This window comes from Diplotaxodon limnothrissa, linkage group LG5, assembly GCF_057381915.1.
Source record: "Diplotaxodon limnothrissa isolate DT_005_m linkage group LG5, D_limnothrissa_male_GT1.1, whole genome shotgun sequence".
Classification (NCBI taxonomy): domain Eukaryota; kingdom Metazoa; phylum Chordata; class Actinopteri; order Cichliformes; family Cichlidae; genus Diplotaxodon; species Diplotaxodon limnothrissa.
Genome location: NC_140600.1, coordinates 34,002,444 through 34,023,214, shown reverse-complemented (window position 1 = coordinate 34,023,214; position 20,771 = coordinate 34,002,444). Strand labels below are relative to the sequence as shown.

The window sequence follows — 20,771 nt, the reverse complement described above, 5'->3', positions numbered from 1 at the left end:
GGAGCACCACCACCTCTTGCTCTTGCAGCAATGTGTAACTTACAAATGACCAGACAACAATCAGTCAAGTTGAAAATCCATGGACATAATGAAGGATTCATTGATTAAACATTAAGATCAGTTGAATTAAATGATAGACAAATGTATTAAACTGAATAATAAGAGGTGCAAATCAAAAATTTGATAGTGATAACATTATGAAAGGCAGTAACTGTGAACAAAACATTTATTTAGATGAAACACTTATTTTGTGTAGTGAAAAGGATATTTTGTCATTATGTGTATTATACTGACACAATTGGAAATATGCTGAAATGTTTGAAAAACGTGCACTTTTGATGATCTGTTGTGACATAAGTACTAAGAGTTTTGAAAATGTACCAATTGCTTGTGAAAACTGCGCCAAACCAATAAAAAAAACTGTAATTGCATATGCAAACAGCATATGCCATTAATATTAATTGCAAGGCACTGCTGTCATTCTGATCGAGAGCTGAGCCCCTCTACGTTTGAACCTAGAATCGCCTCTGTATAGTATGTAAAACAGATGTTCGTAAGCCATGTTAGGCTTTATTCGTTTTTGAAATCAAACTTGTTTTTCCTCCTTTTAGACGTCATATTACTTTCTAAATATTTGTTTAGCGGAATGGATCAAAAGCCGTCAAGTCACACCTTCTCTTCTTGACTTTATTGCTGAAAAACCCCGCCTTTCTGGCACCTGAGTCGACGATTAAAACAACACAGATAAGCCTTTAGGTTTATTCCTCGTAATTCCACTTATAAAATTCCCTTTAATTCCACGACACACAGACTCTTAACTCCAGCACGTTTTGTTTTTCTTACTGTACCACCGGCTATCACTGCAACTTTCACTTAATTGATAGCTTTTTCATCTGAACGTTTACTCGATGCATTCATTACCGAACCCACAATTATTCTCGTTGTTTGAAGTGAAGTCATAAGCAAATACTGCCACCGTGTGGTAAAACCAACATTTGCTGATATGGACCAGAGCACCAGTTTGCAATCTTTAGGAATTATTTTGAGCATCCTTGGTCATCAGTAACTAATGGGGGGCAATTTAGCAAAATACCAAACTTCCCCCCTTATTAGATCCAATCCAACAGCAGAAACTACCGTTTATTATGTTTCTTTATATGTCGGAAATATAAAGAAAGAAAAGTGACTGTCACACACTGGTCACCACTCAGTGCACCAGCTCACATGAAAATGATGGTTAAGAGGTTACAGGTGAAAGGTTCCGTGCACAGGTTGGGTCAACAACAACTTCAGCTGTTTTAAGTAGGCCTATTACCTGAGGGTTACAACCCACACGAACCCCCCTTTTCTTTTCCTGATGCATGCAGGGGAAAACAATTTTCTCTGCTTTTCATTTTGGAAACATATTCCTTCTTTCTGAGAGAAGTGAGACTGAAAGGAGACTATATTCTTCTGACTTGTGAAAACTTGCTTGGTGGGCATTTTAGTTAGAAGTTGTCCAAGACTAAACGGAAATTTGCAATACCGTGAAAAAGGTATTTCGTCTGTGAAGGTTCTCAGTCATCCACGTCGTCATATATTTCACATCGAGTCGATAAACATATTTTCAGAGATGGGTGTGGTCCCAGAACTTACAAGCACACTTGGCTAGTGTCGGCAAATGACAACGTGGTGTCTAGTCTATTGACCTATGCAGGGACATGTGCAAAATTCACTGCTCAATAAACGGCGGTGGTTTTCTTTTTTCTTCTTTTTTTTTTGGCTACACGGAGCATGCGCAGACTGCAATGACGCGGTCTATTTAAACTACTGGTCCCCAGCCCAGTGTTTAGCTCCAGTACCAGGTTCGTGTGGCGTTTTCATCGTCCACAAAAAGTCCAGTCATGTTGGACAGATGCGTTTTTAAGACAGTGGTGTTTTTCCATTGCTTCTGTGATTCTTCTCTGTTTCTCATCCTCGAGTGAGCTAAAACTGGAGTTTCCTGTCCTGGAGTCTTCATGGCAGACTGATTCTTCCCGCAGGGTTTTAGTCTTTGCTGGTTCACTTACCAAACTTACAGTAAGTATGTGCACTTTGTATGCTTCCTTAGCCTGCAAATTTCCAGTTGCTGTACTGTTGAGCACGTTTATCTCTTGGCAGGTAATTTTGTTTCGCGTGTGCAGCTGTACAGAACTGAATCTGTGTGCTTTTGAAGTAAAGTTTCATTTAAGCTATTTTATTACAAAGGATATGCTTCTGTGTCTTACACAAATAAACAAGAAACAGAGAAATCACTGAACACTTCTTCGAAACAAGATGACTCAGGGACGATGAGAATAGAGATGCTGTTTATTTCAGTGTTGAGGAAAGATACTGAGTATTTAAACGACTTGAATATGTGAAGTCACCAAGCATCCCTTATGCTTTGTGCTCAGAAATCTTTGGTATGCAAGTGATGGTGATTAGATGAAAGCCAACTGTTTGTTAGCCAACTGTTTGTTAGCCAACTGTTTGTTAGCCAGCTGTTTGTTAGCCAGCTGTTTGTTCGCCAGCTGTTTTACTGGTTTTGGCCTTTTGCAGCATCAAACATTTTCTTGCGGCCCTCCATGCCTGACATGGCCTCCACATTCTTCCTCCAGTCACTCACCTCCACTGTCTTCTCCTGCAGCACACACAGAATACATATGAGAGATATGATTTTTCACAGTTTGCCACTCATACTTGGCGAGAACATCAGCAGAAGACCTGATGTGCACATCTTGTGCACAAGGGGAGTAAATGATTATCTGTATTAATTTCTTTTTTTTGCCCAAAGCATCTCCTGTCAGTAGCTGTGTCTGTATATTTTACTTTTCTTTCTCATGACTTCACCTTTTCTGTGTCCTCCTTTTTGACGGATTTTAGGTTAGCTCGCAGATCCAAAGAGACCTTGTGTTTAGAGCCCAGTAGGGAGCGCAGGATGGCATCAGCAGAGACCCTCACCCTTCTCAGGTTAGGTCTCTTGAACTTCCCTCGCAAGTCCAATACCTTGATGTTCAGGTCTTTGATCTAGAGGTGATAATTTGACATAAACCCCTTACCTTTTATCTGAAGCCAAAATAAGATATTATAAAGTGACATACAGATATATATGTATCTATTTGATGTTGATATATACATTTATTTTAGTTTTTTTTTTTTTTTTTTTTTTTTAGTTTTGCTACAGTTGTGTTTTTTACCTCTCTGGTGTTATGCAAGACCTTGGCTTCAATATCATAGCGCTCCTCGTCCACCACATCTATTCTGGTATGCAGCTCCTCACATAATATCTGCAAAGTTAGATCATTTCCCCGTAATGTCCTGAGATGAATAGCTGAGTTCTTGACAGTGTAATTTCTGTAACCACACGTAACTTTAGTCTGTGGGTGGCAACAAAATGATGATGAATGTTAAATGGTACCCGTAGCTCTGCTAAGGAGAGGCCACCGGTCCGTATTGGAGGAGCTTTTTCCTCCAGAAACTTTGCCTTTTGCTCGTCTTTTTCTACAATCTCCTGCTCCAGTTCCTCCTTGGCCTTGGCTACCATCAAGCTCTGAAACACGATACACCAAGTAAATGTAATTATTTGATCGATCCTTCTGAGTGAGATATTATTGTGTGCCAAATGCTGCAGATTACTCACCTTCAGCATGAGCTTGCGAGAGGCTGAGATTTTAGATTTCCTCTGCAAAAAGCACAGTTTCTTTAATCATATTGTGGCATTTTATTAGTCTACAGTAATGCTGATTGAAGTGGCTGTTTTTGAAGCATTAGTAAGTGTAAATATATTTAGTTCAGTCTTACCTCTGGTCTGTTGGTTGAAACAGAAGGCCAACATTAGTGCTTTATTATTGATGACAGGAAATTCAATTCATTGTAATTCTTGACTGCTCCTGCCATGTTTAAATTATATTTCTACGGAAATTCTATTTACTGTTTGTAAATGATCCTCTCAATCGGCAATTAAAATAATAATAGAAACTCAATATACTTACGCTTTCTCAGGCATCTTGACTATTCAATTCCCCCTGGAAGACAAAAATAAAACCTTTTGTTTTTGAAGTGCTTGACAGTGGGAACCACTGAAAGACACAATGGGTGAGTCAATGGTATAGTGTTAAAAGACTTACCGGTAAAGTATACATTAGAGATATCCCAAGGCCTGTTATACCAGATTCTTTACGACAAGTGAGGTCGGTTATTCATGAAATTGATAACGGATGACAAAACTTTACTTTATCTAGCAATGTTTTTTTTTTTTTTTATTAAATTTATCAGACATTGTTACTTTGTGCTCATTGAGCCTCCTGGATAAAATCATCTAGTTGCCTCTCAGTGCTGATAACAATGAAAGGGAAGTGATGGCAGACATGGAAAAGCATGCCAGGCCCTCGACATGGCAGCCACTCCTGATAGCATTTATTTCCCACTTTCCCCCTCACTGCTTTGTAGCATCAAGACACAAATATAGACTGGCTCTATAAATCTTAGAACATCCCAGACTTAAACTGCATGACTGATGTTCACCAAGTTATATGACACATATATTCTTTTTTCTCCATCGATGGTGTAACATATTGTGTTACAGTACTTTGTTGTTTTAATTTATAGCCATGCAGATATTTAGCTTATAGCCACATTAGACAAAACAAGCAGACACCCTTCATAATTTATTGTCTTGAAGTAAGCAGTTTGGCCTTTTCTTGCTTAAGGGAGTGAACTGAATCTAGTTGCGGATTACAGGTTTCTATTGAGCTACTGAACAGTGTTAGCAGATCAACAACTGGGAGTGCTTTGTTGTAATGCTTTAAAAAGAGCAATACATTTCCTGCTATTCAGGTTATTTACTGTTTGACATATTTGTTATTTTTATGGTTTATGAAAAACAATTTTAAATTCTTGCACAAGAAAAGAACTATCATGATTTGCTTTTCTTCCTGTAGGTAATTGAACTTTAAATCTTTGAATGTCAGACTACTGATCAAACTCAACCAAAAAAAGGAGTTGTCACCTTCGGTTCAGGTAACCTGTAATACATGTCGTTTTGTTTTTTTTGTTTTTTTGTTTTTTTAAATTATTATTACTTTTTGCTATTTGCTGAAATAGACCAAAGTATTATCTGGAAAAAAAATATTATTTGATCTTTTCTTAAATACCAGCAGTTTATATATTGGTAATAAAATTATATATTGAAAATTAATATATTACAAAGTGAAAAAGAACAGGGAAAACTACACTGGCTAGTATTCTGTGTAGCAGGAAGACTATGCCATTACCTTTCTTTGCTGATGTTGTGGATGCAGACAAAGACGAAGTGATGGAGAGAAGAACAGTGAAACATTTATCTCCAGCTCCCTTTTGGCCCTCCTCTCTATCACAATAAGACTTAAATAGAAAAACACACACACACCATAAGAGGGGGTGGTCTCAAGATAATCGTGCCTGTGCTGCTTGTGTTGTGTTGACAGATCACCGCTTTTCTGTTCTTCATAATAATATGTGTGAACTTTAATGTGTGGCAAAGTGGCATAAACAACATCATTCTGAATAAATTTTTCATCTTTAGTCTGTTTTTACAAAAGTAAAGTATTTAAAATTCTAGGCGGGATCAGTTATTGTTTTCTTCTGACATTTGGTCAGAGTTTTGTGTATACCTCCTCATCACCTCAGTTAAATCAACTATAAAGCAGCCTACAGTCTGTCTTGTTAGTACAGATGATTTTCTGAGGTTTTCTGTGGCTGTTGAAAGAGATACTGGAGACTTGCCATGTCCCCTTTGAGACTGAAGGGCCCCATTGGTCTGATTAGGATAATGGCTGCAGACAACATTAAGCCCTTGGTTTTAAGACAGGAATGCAGTTTCCAGTGTTCATTTGGCCACGGCCTCACAACTAAACATAGACAAATTGCAACACCGTGTGATGCTGCCACTCTTTGATACTGGGTCTCGGTCTGCAATTGTGTGCATGCTTTGCATTTGGGGGTTTGTGTGCTCCAAGCAAAATAAAAACACAGATGAATATGGCTGTCTTTGTGAACACACATTTGTGTGCTCAGTTCACACTCACAAGGACAGTAAGTCCTTAAAGTAATCCATGAAATTATTTGTGTCTGGGCGATGTTTGTGTTACCGACATACTCTCCACTTAGTACAACAAACATGAAAGTCCAGTTTGAAAGTCAGTCATGTACATAATAGCCTAACAAAGTCCTAATTTGATACAGCAGCTTTGATCTAGAGTTCACACAGAGAGCCGGATATAACCATCCACAGAGCCTAAAACATGTGGCTGTAAATTTGCTAAAGCCTAGATCTGCTGGATAACGGGCACCACCTGTTGGTCGCATGTGACCAGAAGTGGGGCACTATATTGTTTCCATATATGCTGTCAATATCAGAAACTGCAGCAGCCAGAAAGGATAGAGGGTGGTTGCCATGAGTTTGCAGTATAGTCAGTCAAATGGCTACGTGCCTGTCCAGTGGACATCCTGACTGCTGGAACACAAACAGTTATTTGACAAAGTAACTATGTTGAAGCTCTGTCAAGTATGGGACACAAACAGTCATCTTTAATCAGAAGACTCTTAAATTGATGGTTGTATTTGTTTGATGTGTTGCTTTTATAAAGGGGCAGATCAAAAGGCAAGACTGGGACTTGGGACAGCCCAGGCCTGTCACCCAGTGATGACTGAAAGCTGGGAAAACATTTAGTTTTTCAAAACTATAGCAAGAGTACAATGTGTTTGTACTCTTTCAGTTATAATTCAAGCTGTGTCTTATTATTATTTATTTATTATTTTTGAAGCAAGGATGTGAAATGGACTATGCAGGAAATAATCTTTTGCTCTCACTAAGTCAGGACTCAATCCCTGCATCTGATTTGAGTTGCCCTCCTAGCTCATGGCAGCTGATTCTGATTCCACAGCATATATGGCAGAATCGGCAGTCCTGTGAGTGTTTGTAGCACTGTTTCCAGGAAGCAGGAAGGATAAATACAGATGAAAAGGGATTATGTGGTGTACATTGCACTAGTCTCTGGGTGTTTTCTGGGTTTTGTTTTTTTTTTTTTGTTTGGTTTTTTTTTTTCTAAGACAAAAAACTTTAAAATGTCAACCGAATGATTCAGGTTTTATTACTGTGTATGTGGATAAACTGCCAGTACTTGTTCTGTAAAGTCTGATATGACATAGAACTGAGTGCCCTGTCACTGAGTGGTCACATGATGGCATATTCCCTTCTTTGCTCTTGGATTTTTAATGTGATATGGTAGTGTATAACAAGTACACCAACATTACGTCAATATATGGAGAAATTTAAAGACGGACCTATTGATAATTGAAAAATGCATCTTATTGTGATGGAGTGCTACTCTGTTGCTTTCTACAGAAACTGGCTTAAGGGGATCTGTGGGGTTTTCCTATTTAACACAAACTGCTGCACCATTAAAATCACAGACGAGGGATGTGTGATTGATAATGCTGTCGATTCAAAAAGCTTGAGTACTGACTCTTATCTGTATGTTACCACCCACATAAACATTGTTCCAAAATGGCACAAATCCCTACGGCAATGGCACTCCCAAACAACACATAACAAAACACTGGTTTTAAGAAACAGGACTGCAACTGCCACCAGACTGCCAAGAAAGAATGAAGGAGAGAATAAGTTCAGTCCATAGCAGACACCACAGGAAACCCTCAGCTGCAACTGGATCGCCTACACAATATTAGCCATAACATTCTGGTGACTAGTGCATATTTATGTAAGCATATCAACAAAATGAAAGAGTTGCGCTTTTCCCTGTAACACTTGATGTTTGCGTGACTTTCTGCTGTAGTTTTGTTGCCGATGTGACTCACACATCTGTGGTGGTGGTACAAATACCACCACCACAGCTGCATAGCGCTTTGGCCAGTGTGCCAACTCCTCGGTGCAGCCAGAGATGGGGCTGAATACTATGGCTCTGTTGTTCACCACAACAACTGGCATGTTGTTAAGTTAGATAATCATTTAGAAAGATTGTCAAGCACACTTGAGATCACATAAACATGCATGCTGATTTAATCAGATCTGAGTAGCAGATAAAAAAACAACAATGAAAAACTTTGCACTACGACAAGTAAGGAAAACTTTCAAACTTACTGTTTGCTTTTGCCATTAAATTTATTTTGTGTTAGAGCAAGAAATGCATTTCTTAAGATATTAATTATAACATTCGGCAGTAAGAAAAGCTTCAGCACCAATGTAACTGAGGCATGATTTAAGACTGTTTTCTCACAGTTGTCAGTGTATAATTTCTTCTTTTGTTCTTGTCTATTATTTTTAGATGTTATTTAAATTTAGCACTCGATAAGCCAAGTTGCTTTTGTGTACATGTTCTAGTGCTGTTTAAGCCAAATTGTTAACTACTCAGTGAGTGCACACGAATTAGATGTCAGTGTAACATTTGTAGATGTGTTTGCTACACTTATGTCAATGTAGCAAATGTAATCAGGTAAATAGAATGCAATGATTTGCAAATCTCAAACTCACATTTTATTCACAACAGAAAATAAAAAAACATAGCAAATGTGTAAACTGAGAAAATGTACAAATTTAAAATAAAATGTGGTCATTTTGAATCTGACAGCAAAAACATGTCACAGCCTTGTCCCAAGCAAGTTGTGACAGGGCCGTGTTTACCACGGTGTACCAACTCGTCTTCCTTTAACGGTCCATACAAGTCTGGAACTTGTTTCTGTAACCTCTGTATTTGCACTTCTTTGGATAATAGAGGTTTAACCTGCATTTGTGGATGACACAGTGAACTGTGTTGAGAGACGATGGTTTCTAGAGGTGTTCCTGAGTACATGCAGGCAATATCTATGACCGTTATGTTTTTAATGTCGTCCCGATGAGTTTACTGATGATCACATGATTCCAGTACTGATTTTCATTTTTGTCCCTTGGACACAGATTTCTTCAGATTCTCTCAATCTTTTGATGATGGTATATTACTTTCTGGTAAAATTTCAGAATGCTGATCATCAATTTGTGGATGCAGTGTTTTCCAGATTGTTGAATTTCTGTTCCTACTGCTTTGTGTTTTTTAGTCTTACGTTTGCACTTCCTTTGCTGTCGTGATCCCAAATTATTTGAACGATGCTGCTGCCAGCAAATTCAAAATGAAAAAGTAAAATACCTCATTTTAAGCATGTAATGCCTTTTCTGTGTTCCATTGTGAATAAAATATAGATTTATGAGATTTGCAAATCACTTCTGTCCATCTTTATTTATAACACGTACACATCCCAACTTTTTTTGGACTTGGGGTTGTATACACTGGAGTCTAATGCAACATCAAGTAAGGAGCAGACTTTGCTTGGTGAATATTTTCAAAGAGCTGCTGATGTGTGCTTCTTTCATTTTTCATTGCCTGTAGCTAAAGTGAAAGGGCAAAGTGAAATAAGCTTCATGTTGACTGAGAGATCCCAGAAGCTGTGATATCGGAGCCCACCAGATGTCAGTCCCAGGTGAGCTAAGGCTTCAGGCTTTACTGGGAATGAGCAAGAGCGCCTGCACCCTGACCAAAGCCAAAACCCTTTGGACCAAAGTTCTTTGCATAGCAACCTGTAAAGGAAATTAAAATGAATGAGAAATCCTGTGCATAATTTGTATATAGAATATAGAACTAATGCTGGAATTATGAGCTTGATAAGGATATCAACATTTAAGCATATAAAATATTAACTATATACTGGGAAATTATAATTTTATTGCTGTTTGTCAAGGGTTTACTACGAATGCACTTAGAAGTTTTTTTTAGAACTGAGAAAGGCCTATAGTGGACCATTTTGCAATGCATAAACGTGTTAGTGCTTTCTGATGGAAGACGGAAGGAATGTGTGGGAAAACATTCTTAATTGTCTACTGAAATGTTCCTGTTATTAATGAATATCGCACAAAGTGTTGGATTGGCCTCATTGATCATTGAATATTGGATTGGCCTTACAGTCGTAAAATCAATTAGGCCTGTCATTAGAATTGGTGTTAATTTAAAAAAAAAAAATAAAAAAAAATGAATGCATAAATTTAATGAAATCTTGGTCAATGTGTCAGAGCTGCTGCCATTTGAGCATCTGTCTCAAGTAATTTGGCAGTGGACATGCAGTTCAACTCAAACATACCAGAGATATCATAGTGATTTTCAATGTTATTTTGTCTTTTTACTCAGTTGAGTGACTTTGAACAGACAGATGGGAAGTGTTTAATATGCTTTATTATTTTGTCAGTTATAAACTGACATGTCAGTTTATGTCTTTATTTGGTAATTAAAATATGGTAATATAATATAAATGTACTATACACTTATTACACAAGAAAAAATGGCATTTTCTATATTTAATCAGTTTGAACCCGGGGATATTTTTGTCTTTTAGATAATACTTTTATACACAAACCTTTACAGTAGATCTCCCCATCTCTATCAGCAAGGGTTGTGGACTCCAGTCCTTTTCCACATTTGGCACAGCGAAAACAGCTCTTATGCCATGACTGAAGAGACATGGAAGAAATGTTTTAAATCGTCATCTACTTTTATTTTGAAACAAGACTGCACATTGAGACTGCAGCTTTTCCCTTTCTTACATTGCCTCCCCCAATAACCTTCTCTGCTGCATACACTGTTTTCCCACAGCGTGGACACACATCTGAGCCTCCTGCTTTCTGGGCAAACTTGGAGGAGTTGGGGTTATTTGTGGGGCGATGAGGAGCTTGCCTGCCATTAGAAGAGGGGGGGGGGGAAAGCTTTTCATATGGAATTAAGAAAAAAAAATCAATGTATTTCTTTCCTCGTACTCATCTGTCATTTAAGCTTTAAATACAGAACCTGAAGAGGTTTGGTGTGTTTTATTATATCATGTGGTAAATCAAACATACATAAAATATTAGTCTTTGTTTTGATTATAGAGTTCTTTGTTATATATCTGAATGTTTCAGCAGTTAAAGAAAGGAGGAAGTTGTTTTTCTCACACTTCAGGCTTGATTCCAAGACCCTCTCCCGTATCCATACTCAGCGTGCCAGCTCCACCTCCGTAGCCATAGCCTTTTGGCCCATATTTCTTGCCATAGCAGGATTTGCAGTAGATCTCATCCACATGAACAGCCACAGTTGTGCTGTCCAAGTTTTTCTTACACACCACTTAAAACAGAGATAAAGGGAGAAAAACAAATATACACATAGTTTTCTTTCGTTAGTTCTCAAGCATCTACAGCACGAGCTTATCTTTCAAAAGCAGTCACCCACCACAAGCCGCCATTTTTTTAAAAAACAGATGTTTAGCTGTGGCATACCCACAAAGTCTGTGTGACAGAAGGGAATGGTGTACACCACAGTGGCAGTCTCAGATAAATACTGCTCAGTGTTTGAGACTGAGTGTGTGTACCTTCCTTCGCCATAAAAGGAAGCCCAAGTATTTGTCACATGTTTGCAGTGGATCCAAATAAGGACTGAGATCTCTTAGTGAAAAGCTGTGGATGCTCACTTTACTCCTGTGATGCCAAATACTCTGCATTCCCGCCGGGCACTTCTTATGATTTAAAGAAGTTGTTGATCAAATGATTCGGATTACCTTAAGTTCTCAATACTTACTGCACAGAAAACAGGATTTATGCCAGCTCTTTCCCTCACACTGCACTTCCTCAGCAAAGTAGACAGGTTTCTGGCAGCAGCCACACTTATTTCCTCCCCCTAAAGGCATTCTGCAAACACACAGGAGAGCTGCTTATGTATATTTCTCATCCATTGTATATATAATGTTCAGATCATTCTTGGTCAGTAGACAGAGGCCTTCTGCAGCACTTGAGGCTAGATACAACAATTCCTATAAAAGGAGAAGCACCAGTTTTCTCTGATATATTGCTCTTTCTTCTGTTTTCCAGTTTAAGCCTGCTGGGTTGAGTGGATAACAGAAGGGCTGTTCAGACCTTATTGTAAAATGCAAAGTATCTTGCATTTTTTAGATAGCACTAAACCAGCTTACTCAGATAAAATGACGTGAGGCTCTGTATAAACACCACATCAATATCGCTCTGGGTTTCAAAAATTCAAAGCATTTTAATGGCAAACACACTATGTGACATTTCAGATATGCCTGGCTCGTGCTATCATACACAGAGAAATCAAATAATCTACCTTTAATTTGTTTTGTAGTCACAACAGCATTGTTAACAACTTTTGATGATCCAACATTGTTTTGTTTTTTTATGTATAGTTAATTATTTCTAATCACACATAAAATTGTCTCAAAAAATGAAAGTTTGTTTGAAGGTATTTTTAGATATTAAACAGCAGTTATTTCTTATTGGATGCCAGTGCTACTGATGCTCAGGAAAAGCCTCTTGACTATTTCTAAATTGTATGTCTACAGTGCTTCTTTTACGTTATTATATTTACTCCCAATTTAAAAAAACAAAAACAAAAAAACCCCAAACATTTCAATTTCAAGTAAAACTTCCATCGTGCATTTATTGCTTGCACAAAGTAAAGACAAATTTGTGCTGCAGCGTGAAATTGTATGATTAAGTGCTGAGATATAAAAAATTATTCAGATTTATCTTACCCGTAACAAGTCAAAGCGACGCTCCTCTCAGTGGGTGTTTGATGAAACAGTGAGACAGCTGAGCTGAGAAGAGACACTTGTTAGCAGAGAAACAGAGGGAGGCCCATGTTGAAGTGAGGGAGGAGCTGTGACAAAAAGACACGGAGGGAGAGAGATGCAGGGAGGAAGAGGAGGAGGAAGATAATGAGTAGTTATCGAGAGATGGGAGAGAGAAGGAATGAAGATTCACTGTCGTGGCATGTGTTTTATATTGTGTTCTTGAATCAAATTGCTAAATGTCTGCAACTTGTAAGTTTGCACACTCGTTGTCCCAAGTGGTAAGAAGAGGTAAAAGGTTGAATTTTGAGAGCTTTGAGAATTGAAAACTGATGTAAATATTAGATAAACATCATTTAATGACTTATTTTTAAACACACACACACATGGTCAAAGCAACAGAGAGACAGGGCTTATATTGTTTGCACATGTGCAGAGGAGGAATAGTAGGTATTATGGGTAAAGGATGTTGAATATGGAGCTGCCAGGCAAGAGAGAATGATTAAGACCTCATAGAAGGATGAATGTGGTGATGGAGGAAATGCAGAGGGGTGGTGTGACAGAAGATGGTCCTGAGGATAGAGTGAGATGGAAGCAGATGAGCTGTTGTTGACCCCTAAAGGGAGCACCTGAAAGAAGAACAAGAGGAAGAAAGGCAGGGCAATGGAAATGCTTTTATTTTTCAAACAATGTATTTCGAAGTACGTTACATAAGCAAAGAAAATAATTAGAATATAAAAAGACTGAATAAAATTCTGAGAAAACTAAGCAAGATATAAAGTACATCCTCCACAAGTCCCAGTGACAAAAAATATATGTTTTAGGTTTACCTTCTTTGTAACCATAGAAGTAAGATTGCACTAGAGAAACCAACAATTAAATGGCACAAAAGAGCAGCAGAACTTTTCATTTAGCTGTGTGATTTGGCAGGAATAAAGAAACCCATTAGAAATATTTATGAACCTTTTTTTTTTTTTTAAAAATAAAAAAAATGAAATCCATTTGTCTGCCATGTTGTAGCTGAGAGCAGCTTTAATTGTTTTGGTTCTGACTTTAGATGAGAGCATTACTATTATTCTTCAGGGAGAAAGTCATTTGTGTTTGTTTAAATGGGAAATGTGCACATCCCAGTTTTTGTAGTGCTTGCACACATTCCTTCTTTCAGATAAGCATGAATAAAGGATAAGGTTTGTACTGTTTCCTTACAAGGTGTTTTACTAAAGAGATGCAACGTTCGTTTTCCTTCAGTAATTTCTTCAAAGACATCATTGAGTTTAAGTGATTGATGCAACTTTGTGGGCAGTAGTTTAGATATTTCTCTCGAGTTGCATTTAGTTCACATGTACACTATATGGACAAAAGTACTGGGCCACTGACACATTACACCTACAGGAGCTCCTTGGCCATGAAGCTACTGGTGCACAGTTTTTGTGCTGATGTTAATGCCAGAGGAGGTTTAGAATTCTGCTGTTGAGTCAGCAGAGCGTTGGAGACTTTTATGCACTATGCGTCTCAGAACTTGGAATCCCCACTTTGCTGTGGTTCCTAAATGCTCCCACAATAATAACGCTTACAGTTTGTTGTTTGTTGAAATATAAAATTTCATAAAAGCAACAGACATTATGTGAAAAAGAACTGAAGCTAAACATGTCTGTACGTCTATTAAGGCAGAGAAGCAGCTTTGCTTATTGTGGCATGTGCATTTACCTGCTTCTGCTTTAAGAACAATTGCCGACATTTTGCTGCTGATCTTGTGCACTATAACATTCAACAATTGTAGAAGGCATTCCCCTTCTTGGTGGAAAAAAAAAAAAAAATGCACGCATGACCTTTCAGACGGAAGAGATTGATGCATGGTATGATATAAATCATCCCACTGTTCAGTAAATCATAACACAGAGTCACAGTTTCTTGTATTTTGGATTATTTTTCATTCATTCGTTCATTCGTAAACATGATTGATGCTAGGTTCAGATATCTCCCTATGAAAGAGACAGATAAGGAGAAGTGAAACCGATATGGAGATTACAGCCGATGCAAGGAGAGAAGTAAAAGCCAGCAGATAGTGATGCTGTGCCTTTCTCCCTCCCTCTAAGCCCTCCAGGCTCTTCACCATCATACGAAGAGACAATGATGAACTCAAGAAGCCTATTTATAGCCTGCCATTGGCTAACACTAGCCCTCTGTTTCTGCTCTGTGGACATCCGCCTTGGCTAGTTGTAGAGTATGTGTACATGTGATTAGGCTCATGACAGAGAGGGAAACAAGAGGAAGAGAGGGGTGGAGTGACAGCTACTCAATGGATTAATCCAGAGGAAGAGCACAGACTGAGAGGGAAAGCATGATAAGAGGCAGTGACAGAGCTGGGCTGTGGTCCATCCATCAGTGTGTGGAGGAGCAGTGATTGCTCTTGAAGTCTCATGGAGGAATTTGGTCCTATTTTAAAAACAAAACAAAACACCTGACTTAAATCCAGCACTTCTTTGCTAATGATCTTGCTTTTGGCAACATTTCTTGGAGAAGCTTTGCCAGTTATCAGGTGAGGAGGAAGAGGTGAGCTGACTTCACACTGAGAATGTGTTTGTGTTGTGTTGGTGTGTTTGGCTGGATACACAGCAGTGTTTCGTATTCAACTGATTGATATTCATAGTTTGGTTCATGTTGTCATGTGTTACTTCTGCCAAAACAACCTCATGTAGCCTAATTTTTTCCAATTTTTCACTGGTTGTTTTTGTGTTTGTTTTCATTTCACTACTTAAGATTAAACTGTTTAGTTGAGGAATCTATAAAAGTAATCTGTCATTTTAGAAGCAAAATGCCCCAAATTTACACAGCTGAGCTTCTCTAATGAGAGTACTTTCTGGTTTTATTTCACCTTATATCTTTAGTTTAAACAAGCGCTTTAATATGTTACCTTCACCTTTATAAATTTTTATGGCAAGTTTTTACTTTTTGCTGACCTTTTCCACACCATTTAATCAAACAGAGAAAAAGGAAAAAGACATTAAAAAAAGAAAAGGAAATAATAAACAATATTGTTTAGTAATTTTCTGATTAACTTCCTTAAATATTGCATTTAAGGATCAGACTGATGCACAAGTCATTGGTTGCACTAGGCGCCCTTTTCGGCACATTGAAAAGTGTATTGAATTTGAACTTTTTAGCAGTAAACCTGTTCTCCCTCCATTCTGAATCTCTATTATTTTGTGTGAGAAAGCAAAAATAGCTTTTCAAACACAAGTAACCAAAAGTGTTTGCAATGTTTTGTCTAATGTCATTAGAGCAGATTAGGATGGAAAAATATAACCGTGATTTGTTCAGCAAAAACCTTGGATGCATTTAGGGTGGGGTGGGAATGAGATAATTGTGTTTAGAGGGATTTTTGGCAGGATTTCAGCACTGAACAATCCTCTCTGATTCAGGGAGCAGCAGTTTGATGTTTTACTGAATCCATTGCAAAGTCCTGCTTTGCAGCACGCACTGTGGCCATAATGAGAGGCGTAGAGACGTAGCTACACGAATTAGCCAGCAGAGGTCACATATGGGCAGAGCTTATGTTTGAGACACACCCGTTTTTCTGTCTGTGTTATATGTGCTGTGTGCTGATGCAAAAGGTGACAAGGCTTATTATCTGACGCAGCACATGCAAGCATCAGAGTGTGAAGTGCACAGTTAATAAGACGATGAAGGACTTTTTTTTATCATTGCAGTTCACTTGAGATGTTTGTACCTGCTTGTAATACTACTGATTGTTTATCTTGCCACCTTTAATTAAGCTGTGACTATGTTCAGCCCTGTGCGAGGGATCTTATAATGTAGATAGTAATTTGCATCTCTCAAGGTCAGACAGCAAACGTGTGGAGTATCTGTGCAGCGTGAGGATTAATTACAGTTTTCTGAAAATTTCTGCGTCCAGCCAGTGCACATCTTTGACTGTAATCCTCACTTATCTCCTGTTTAAGACTCAGACACAGAGGACATAGGGGTCTAATTTCTAAACTGCCACAGTCTATAATCTCCCCTTGTGAACTTAAGTCATCCTGCAGAGCGATTTAACTTCAAGGGCAGGCAATTTTCTCAAATGTGCGAGAATTATGGCGTACCCCACCATCAAATCACTCATTGCCCTCTGTCTTCACACCCGTTTGAAGTGTGTAGTTTCATTGCTTTCAGCACAGGTTAATTTTAGTTATATTCCACTACATGTCCTTAGCCTGCACATATTCAACCTTGTAAGCTGATCATATGACTCGCTTTCTAATATTTGGTTGTACCACACAGAGAGGGGTGTCTTAGTCACAGTTTGTAATCCCAGCCTTAAATATTATGAGGAAAAAAATGTGTGAACCCATGCTGTCACCATATCATCGCTCCTCCTGTCATTCTTTTTTTTTCCTGAGCTGACACCTCTGAGCCGGCTTCCTTTGGCCCAGATTCTCAGTAGGGGTCGTGCTGCCTGTGCCCCGTAGGCAGCCAACTACAAACATGCATTGACAATTCAAATTAGTCCAGTTCACTGGCTCTAGCTGTGACTCAGGACATTGAGCGCCAGGCAGAAAAGATGCATACGCAACCCGCCAAGCTATGCAGTGACAGAAAGCGCCAGAGATTACTAAGTGCAGAATATGAGGCTGTTTTATGAGTGTTTCACCAGGTATATGACCCAGTTTAAGCTCAGCACTTTTGTTCAGAAAGACTTGGACTGGAACGGTGCCAGGTCCATTTGCAAGTCAGAGAGAGATCGCCTGGTAGCTAAGTAGTCCCATCCACAGGCACCAGCAGCAGCTGAGGATGTGTCTAGAGTATTGTTATGCAAGCGGGAAGAGAGCAGTCCCACTTTGATCCAGGCATCGGACAGAGGCTGAGATGCTTCAGAGCTGGAAGCTGCTTCTTTGGTGTTCTGGGTATTTGCATACCGGACAGTAGACTTCCACAGGACTTTGAGCACATGGGCTGCAACGAGGATGGACTGATGGAGGTCTGGAGATATTGCTCATCACTCAGCATCCACATGTTCTGAGCTTGTTAGCATTTCATTAAGTTTTGTCAGCGTCAATTATAGGTAAGTTTGGGTTTCTTGCTTAATAAATAGAGAAAACAATGTCCGTTTAATAATCCGTTATAATAAAAATAGACTAGCAAGAAATATGCTACCTGTTAAATTATTTTGAATTAAACTGGACTTGAAATCATTTCGTTAATACTAGCTTTTTATTTCCTGTTCTCTCTAAACATCTCAGTTGAATGATTCTACTACCATAAGTGCATTTTGATGTAGTATTTGTTGAGCATGCGAGGAATCGGCACACACAGTCCTTTAACAGCAGTGTCCTGTGGAGAGATTTCTATCATGTGTATGACAAAAAAGAAAAAGAGCCTGAGGGGAATAGGACACAGTCAAACAGCTCAACTAATTCCTGCAAAGATTTTTATTGTCCGTGCCTTGTACAGGGAGTCATATGCCTAGCAAATGTCTGGGATATACTGCTGACTCATAACTGTTTGTGCTGGAGGCTACTTCTGCGTCAGGCTCATCCATATCACTGCTAATCTACTAAGTTTACACTGAGCTCCAGTAGCCTGTGATTATTCGTGATTTGGTTTTTGATGTCCTCATCAAAGACTGAATCAATATGAGCTCTTGTTTCAGTGCTGGAAGACAAGACTTCCTTTGAAATTTAAAGAGTTTTAGTTTTAAGGAGGGAAAAATAATGAAATATATCATTTTATCAAGTCCGTGTGCTAATATGTTGTGTGATTTTAATGGCTGCTTCAATGCCAATAGGCCTAGATTCAGCAGAGTATTTAGCAGCCCAAAATTCAAGATATTTCTTTGAGAGGCTGATATAAATTCAAATATTGGGTTTATTGCACTGAGCTCATTGAGTTCTTTTCATTGACCAGTAATCCAACTGAAAGAAAATATCTTTAACTGTTTACAGCTTTTCATCTCCAAATGGCCAAAACTCAGCTACAGTTTCAATGGCAGATTAAAACAAAAACAAGCAAACAAACAACTTCTCAGATGTTTAATGGTTTCCCAAATGATATAGAAAAACTCCTCCACAATGCAGTGGAAAACAAAGAAATTCCTGGAGACTCTGTGAGGTGGTTGTGTAAGCTACATGCTGCACTCATCATGCTAACGTACTGTGTGCATGCTGGCACTTCCACTATGCTGATGTTTAGAAGGTAAGCTTCAGTATCTTAGTGTAAAGTGTTAGATTGCTAACATTATGGGAATAACATTAGTTGGGCAAGAATACGATGAGGATTATGAATCCTGAAATTACTGGGAGTCAAACTGCTGTCTGGTAAGAATGTGCCTATCTGTGTAACATCAATGTGATGTTTAGAGGGATAAAAAAACCAAGAAAAAAATCTGACAAAGCATGCTCTATCAGCACTTTTTTTTTTTTCTTTCAATTTGGTACTTGGTAGTGCTTTTCCGCAGACACATGCTGGTCTGTACTAAACAGAACTGAAGTGCCATTCAACGTGAGCATGCACTAATGCATACAGTGCAAACCATAAAGTAATTCAATTCTACAAAGGGAGTCCATACATGGGGCTTGGCATAACACTATAACACTAATGGTGGGTGATGTCATTCTAAATAAAACAGATCTAACATGTATGCAACGTGAACTTAACTAATTTCAGAGTTGCTGGATTATCATGACACAACACAGAAACAGTCGTCTCTGGTGAGACATTTATTATGGTGATTTTTATAAAATGTAGCTAAGGGCATATTTTAGCCTCTTCCCGGGAGTACCCATCATGTACAAGACTTTCAGACCTGCTGCATTTGCAGATGCCTTGTAGTTTCCTTTTCATCATCCTGTCAAAAGAAGTAGCAGTGTAGGCATTCTGGTCAGTGAGCTACTGAACACTAAAATAGCTCATTTTGAGTTACAAATACCATCAATAACAACGACAGTTGTGGTGTAACAACACACGCATGCACAATGACGTTATGATGGGATGTTTTCAAATGCTGGAGACCATGATGTTCAAAGGGAGATTTATTTATTTATTTTCCCTTCTTGTAAATGCCACGTCTCAGAGCGTCCTGAATCCTGTGTGTGTGTGTGTGTGTGTGTGTGTGTGTGCGCGTGCGCGTGCGCGTGGTTTGGAAAATCTCGTCCGCAGACACGCTCCAGTAGCAGACATGTTCCACCTTGGCTAACCGAAAATGACATGTATGCCGGCTTCGGAAAACTTGATACATATTTTATGTGTTCCCTATAAAGCTGTTATATAATAATGGGTGTTCAGAATAAACCTTTGTCAGAGCTCAGACATGACAAGGGGTGACTTCTCCCATTTTGTGCATGTTCTAGCTTTATGTTGTTTATGCAGGGTCAGTGATGGCTGCCAGGGGAAGCATGCCAAAGATGGCAATCGTGGGCTGCTTCTGAGTGACAATGTCAGGCTGAGCTGTGCACTCACATACGGTTTTTCTGGATCATTTTTATGTAAATGGCGTGGCGGAAAGATTAATGCATGTCATGACTCATTCTAATTGCTTTTTGTTAAAGTGTACACATATAAAAATAAACAAATGATTGTTTTGACTAAGAAAACCTCCAGGAAGAGCAGCGCCTCAGTTTTAAGTCTTCTGGTTACAATTTATGTCGCTGTTGTCAGCTGCTGAGTGACATGTTGCAGGCACGCTGACATTTCAGCGCAGTTGCCCCCCATTCTTCCCCTATTCTTCCATCAGTATCTGCTCAGCTGAGCAGATTCTGATGGAAGAGCATTTTTGGTGTACTGTTAGTGAAAACAGTATGCATATTAACCTAGGGAGGTTCAAATTCTTTATTAAGCATTCACAGGACGCCACATTGCTGGATGTGTGAACTGTGTTGAACATCTGGCAGCTGTGGAGGTCTCTTGCTGGCAGGTATGTGGCTGAAGCAATGGACTGTGTTTTAAGTTAAACAGTATCACCAGTTTCTGGGAAAAGAACACAAACTCTGAACCCCACATGTGCAGTAGCACTGGGACAATGCATTATAAGAGAGAACTGTATAACAAAAGCACGACTGTTTCACTATTTTTTTGTGTTTCACGTGGAAACCTTAGCTGTTTGTGGAAAAGGTCAGTTTGCTGACTTGACAGGCTTCAGCTAG

General features: G+C 38.8%; 2 protein-coding genes across 2 annotated transcripts; both read right to left on the bottom strand.

The window, feature by feature from the left end:
* Nucleotides 1-2,536: 2,536 nt before the first annotated feature.
* Nucleotides 2,537-3,691, bottom strand: tnni1b (troponin I type 1b (skeletal, slow)). Its single transcript, XM_085354603.1, has 5 exons — nucleotides 3,641-3,691; nucleotides 3,419-3,550; nucleotides 3,198-3,287; nucleotides 2,851-3,027; nucleotides 2,537-2,641 (listed from the first exon to the last, which is right to left on the bottom strand). The coding sequence occupies exons 1-5, from the start codon at nucleotides 3,647-3,649 to the stop codon at nucleotides 2,537-2,539; spliced, it is 513 nt and encodes a 170-aa protein (XP_085210729.1). The 5' UTR covers nucleotides 3,650-3,691.
* A 5,839-nt stretch (nucleotides 3,692-9,530) lies between these two features.
* csrp1b (cysteine and glycine-rich protein 1b) lies at nucleotides 9,531-11,736 on the bottom strand. Its single transcript, XM_085354602.1, has 5 exons — nucleotides 11,628-11,736; nucleotides 11,009-11,177; nucleotides 10,625-10,754; nucleotides 10,438-10,531; nucleotides 9,531-9,607 (listed from the first exon to the last, which is right to left on the bottom strand). The coding sequence occupies exons 1-5, from the start codon at nucleotides 11,734-11,736 to the stop codon at nucleotides 9,531-9,533; spliced, it is 579 nt and encodes a 192-aa protein (XP_085210728.1).
* Nucleotides 11,737-20,771: the final 9,035 nt, after the last annotated feature.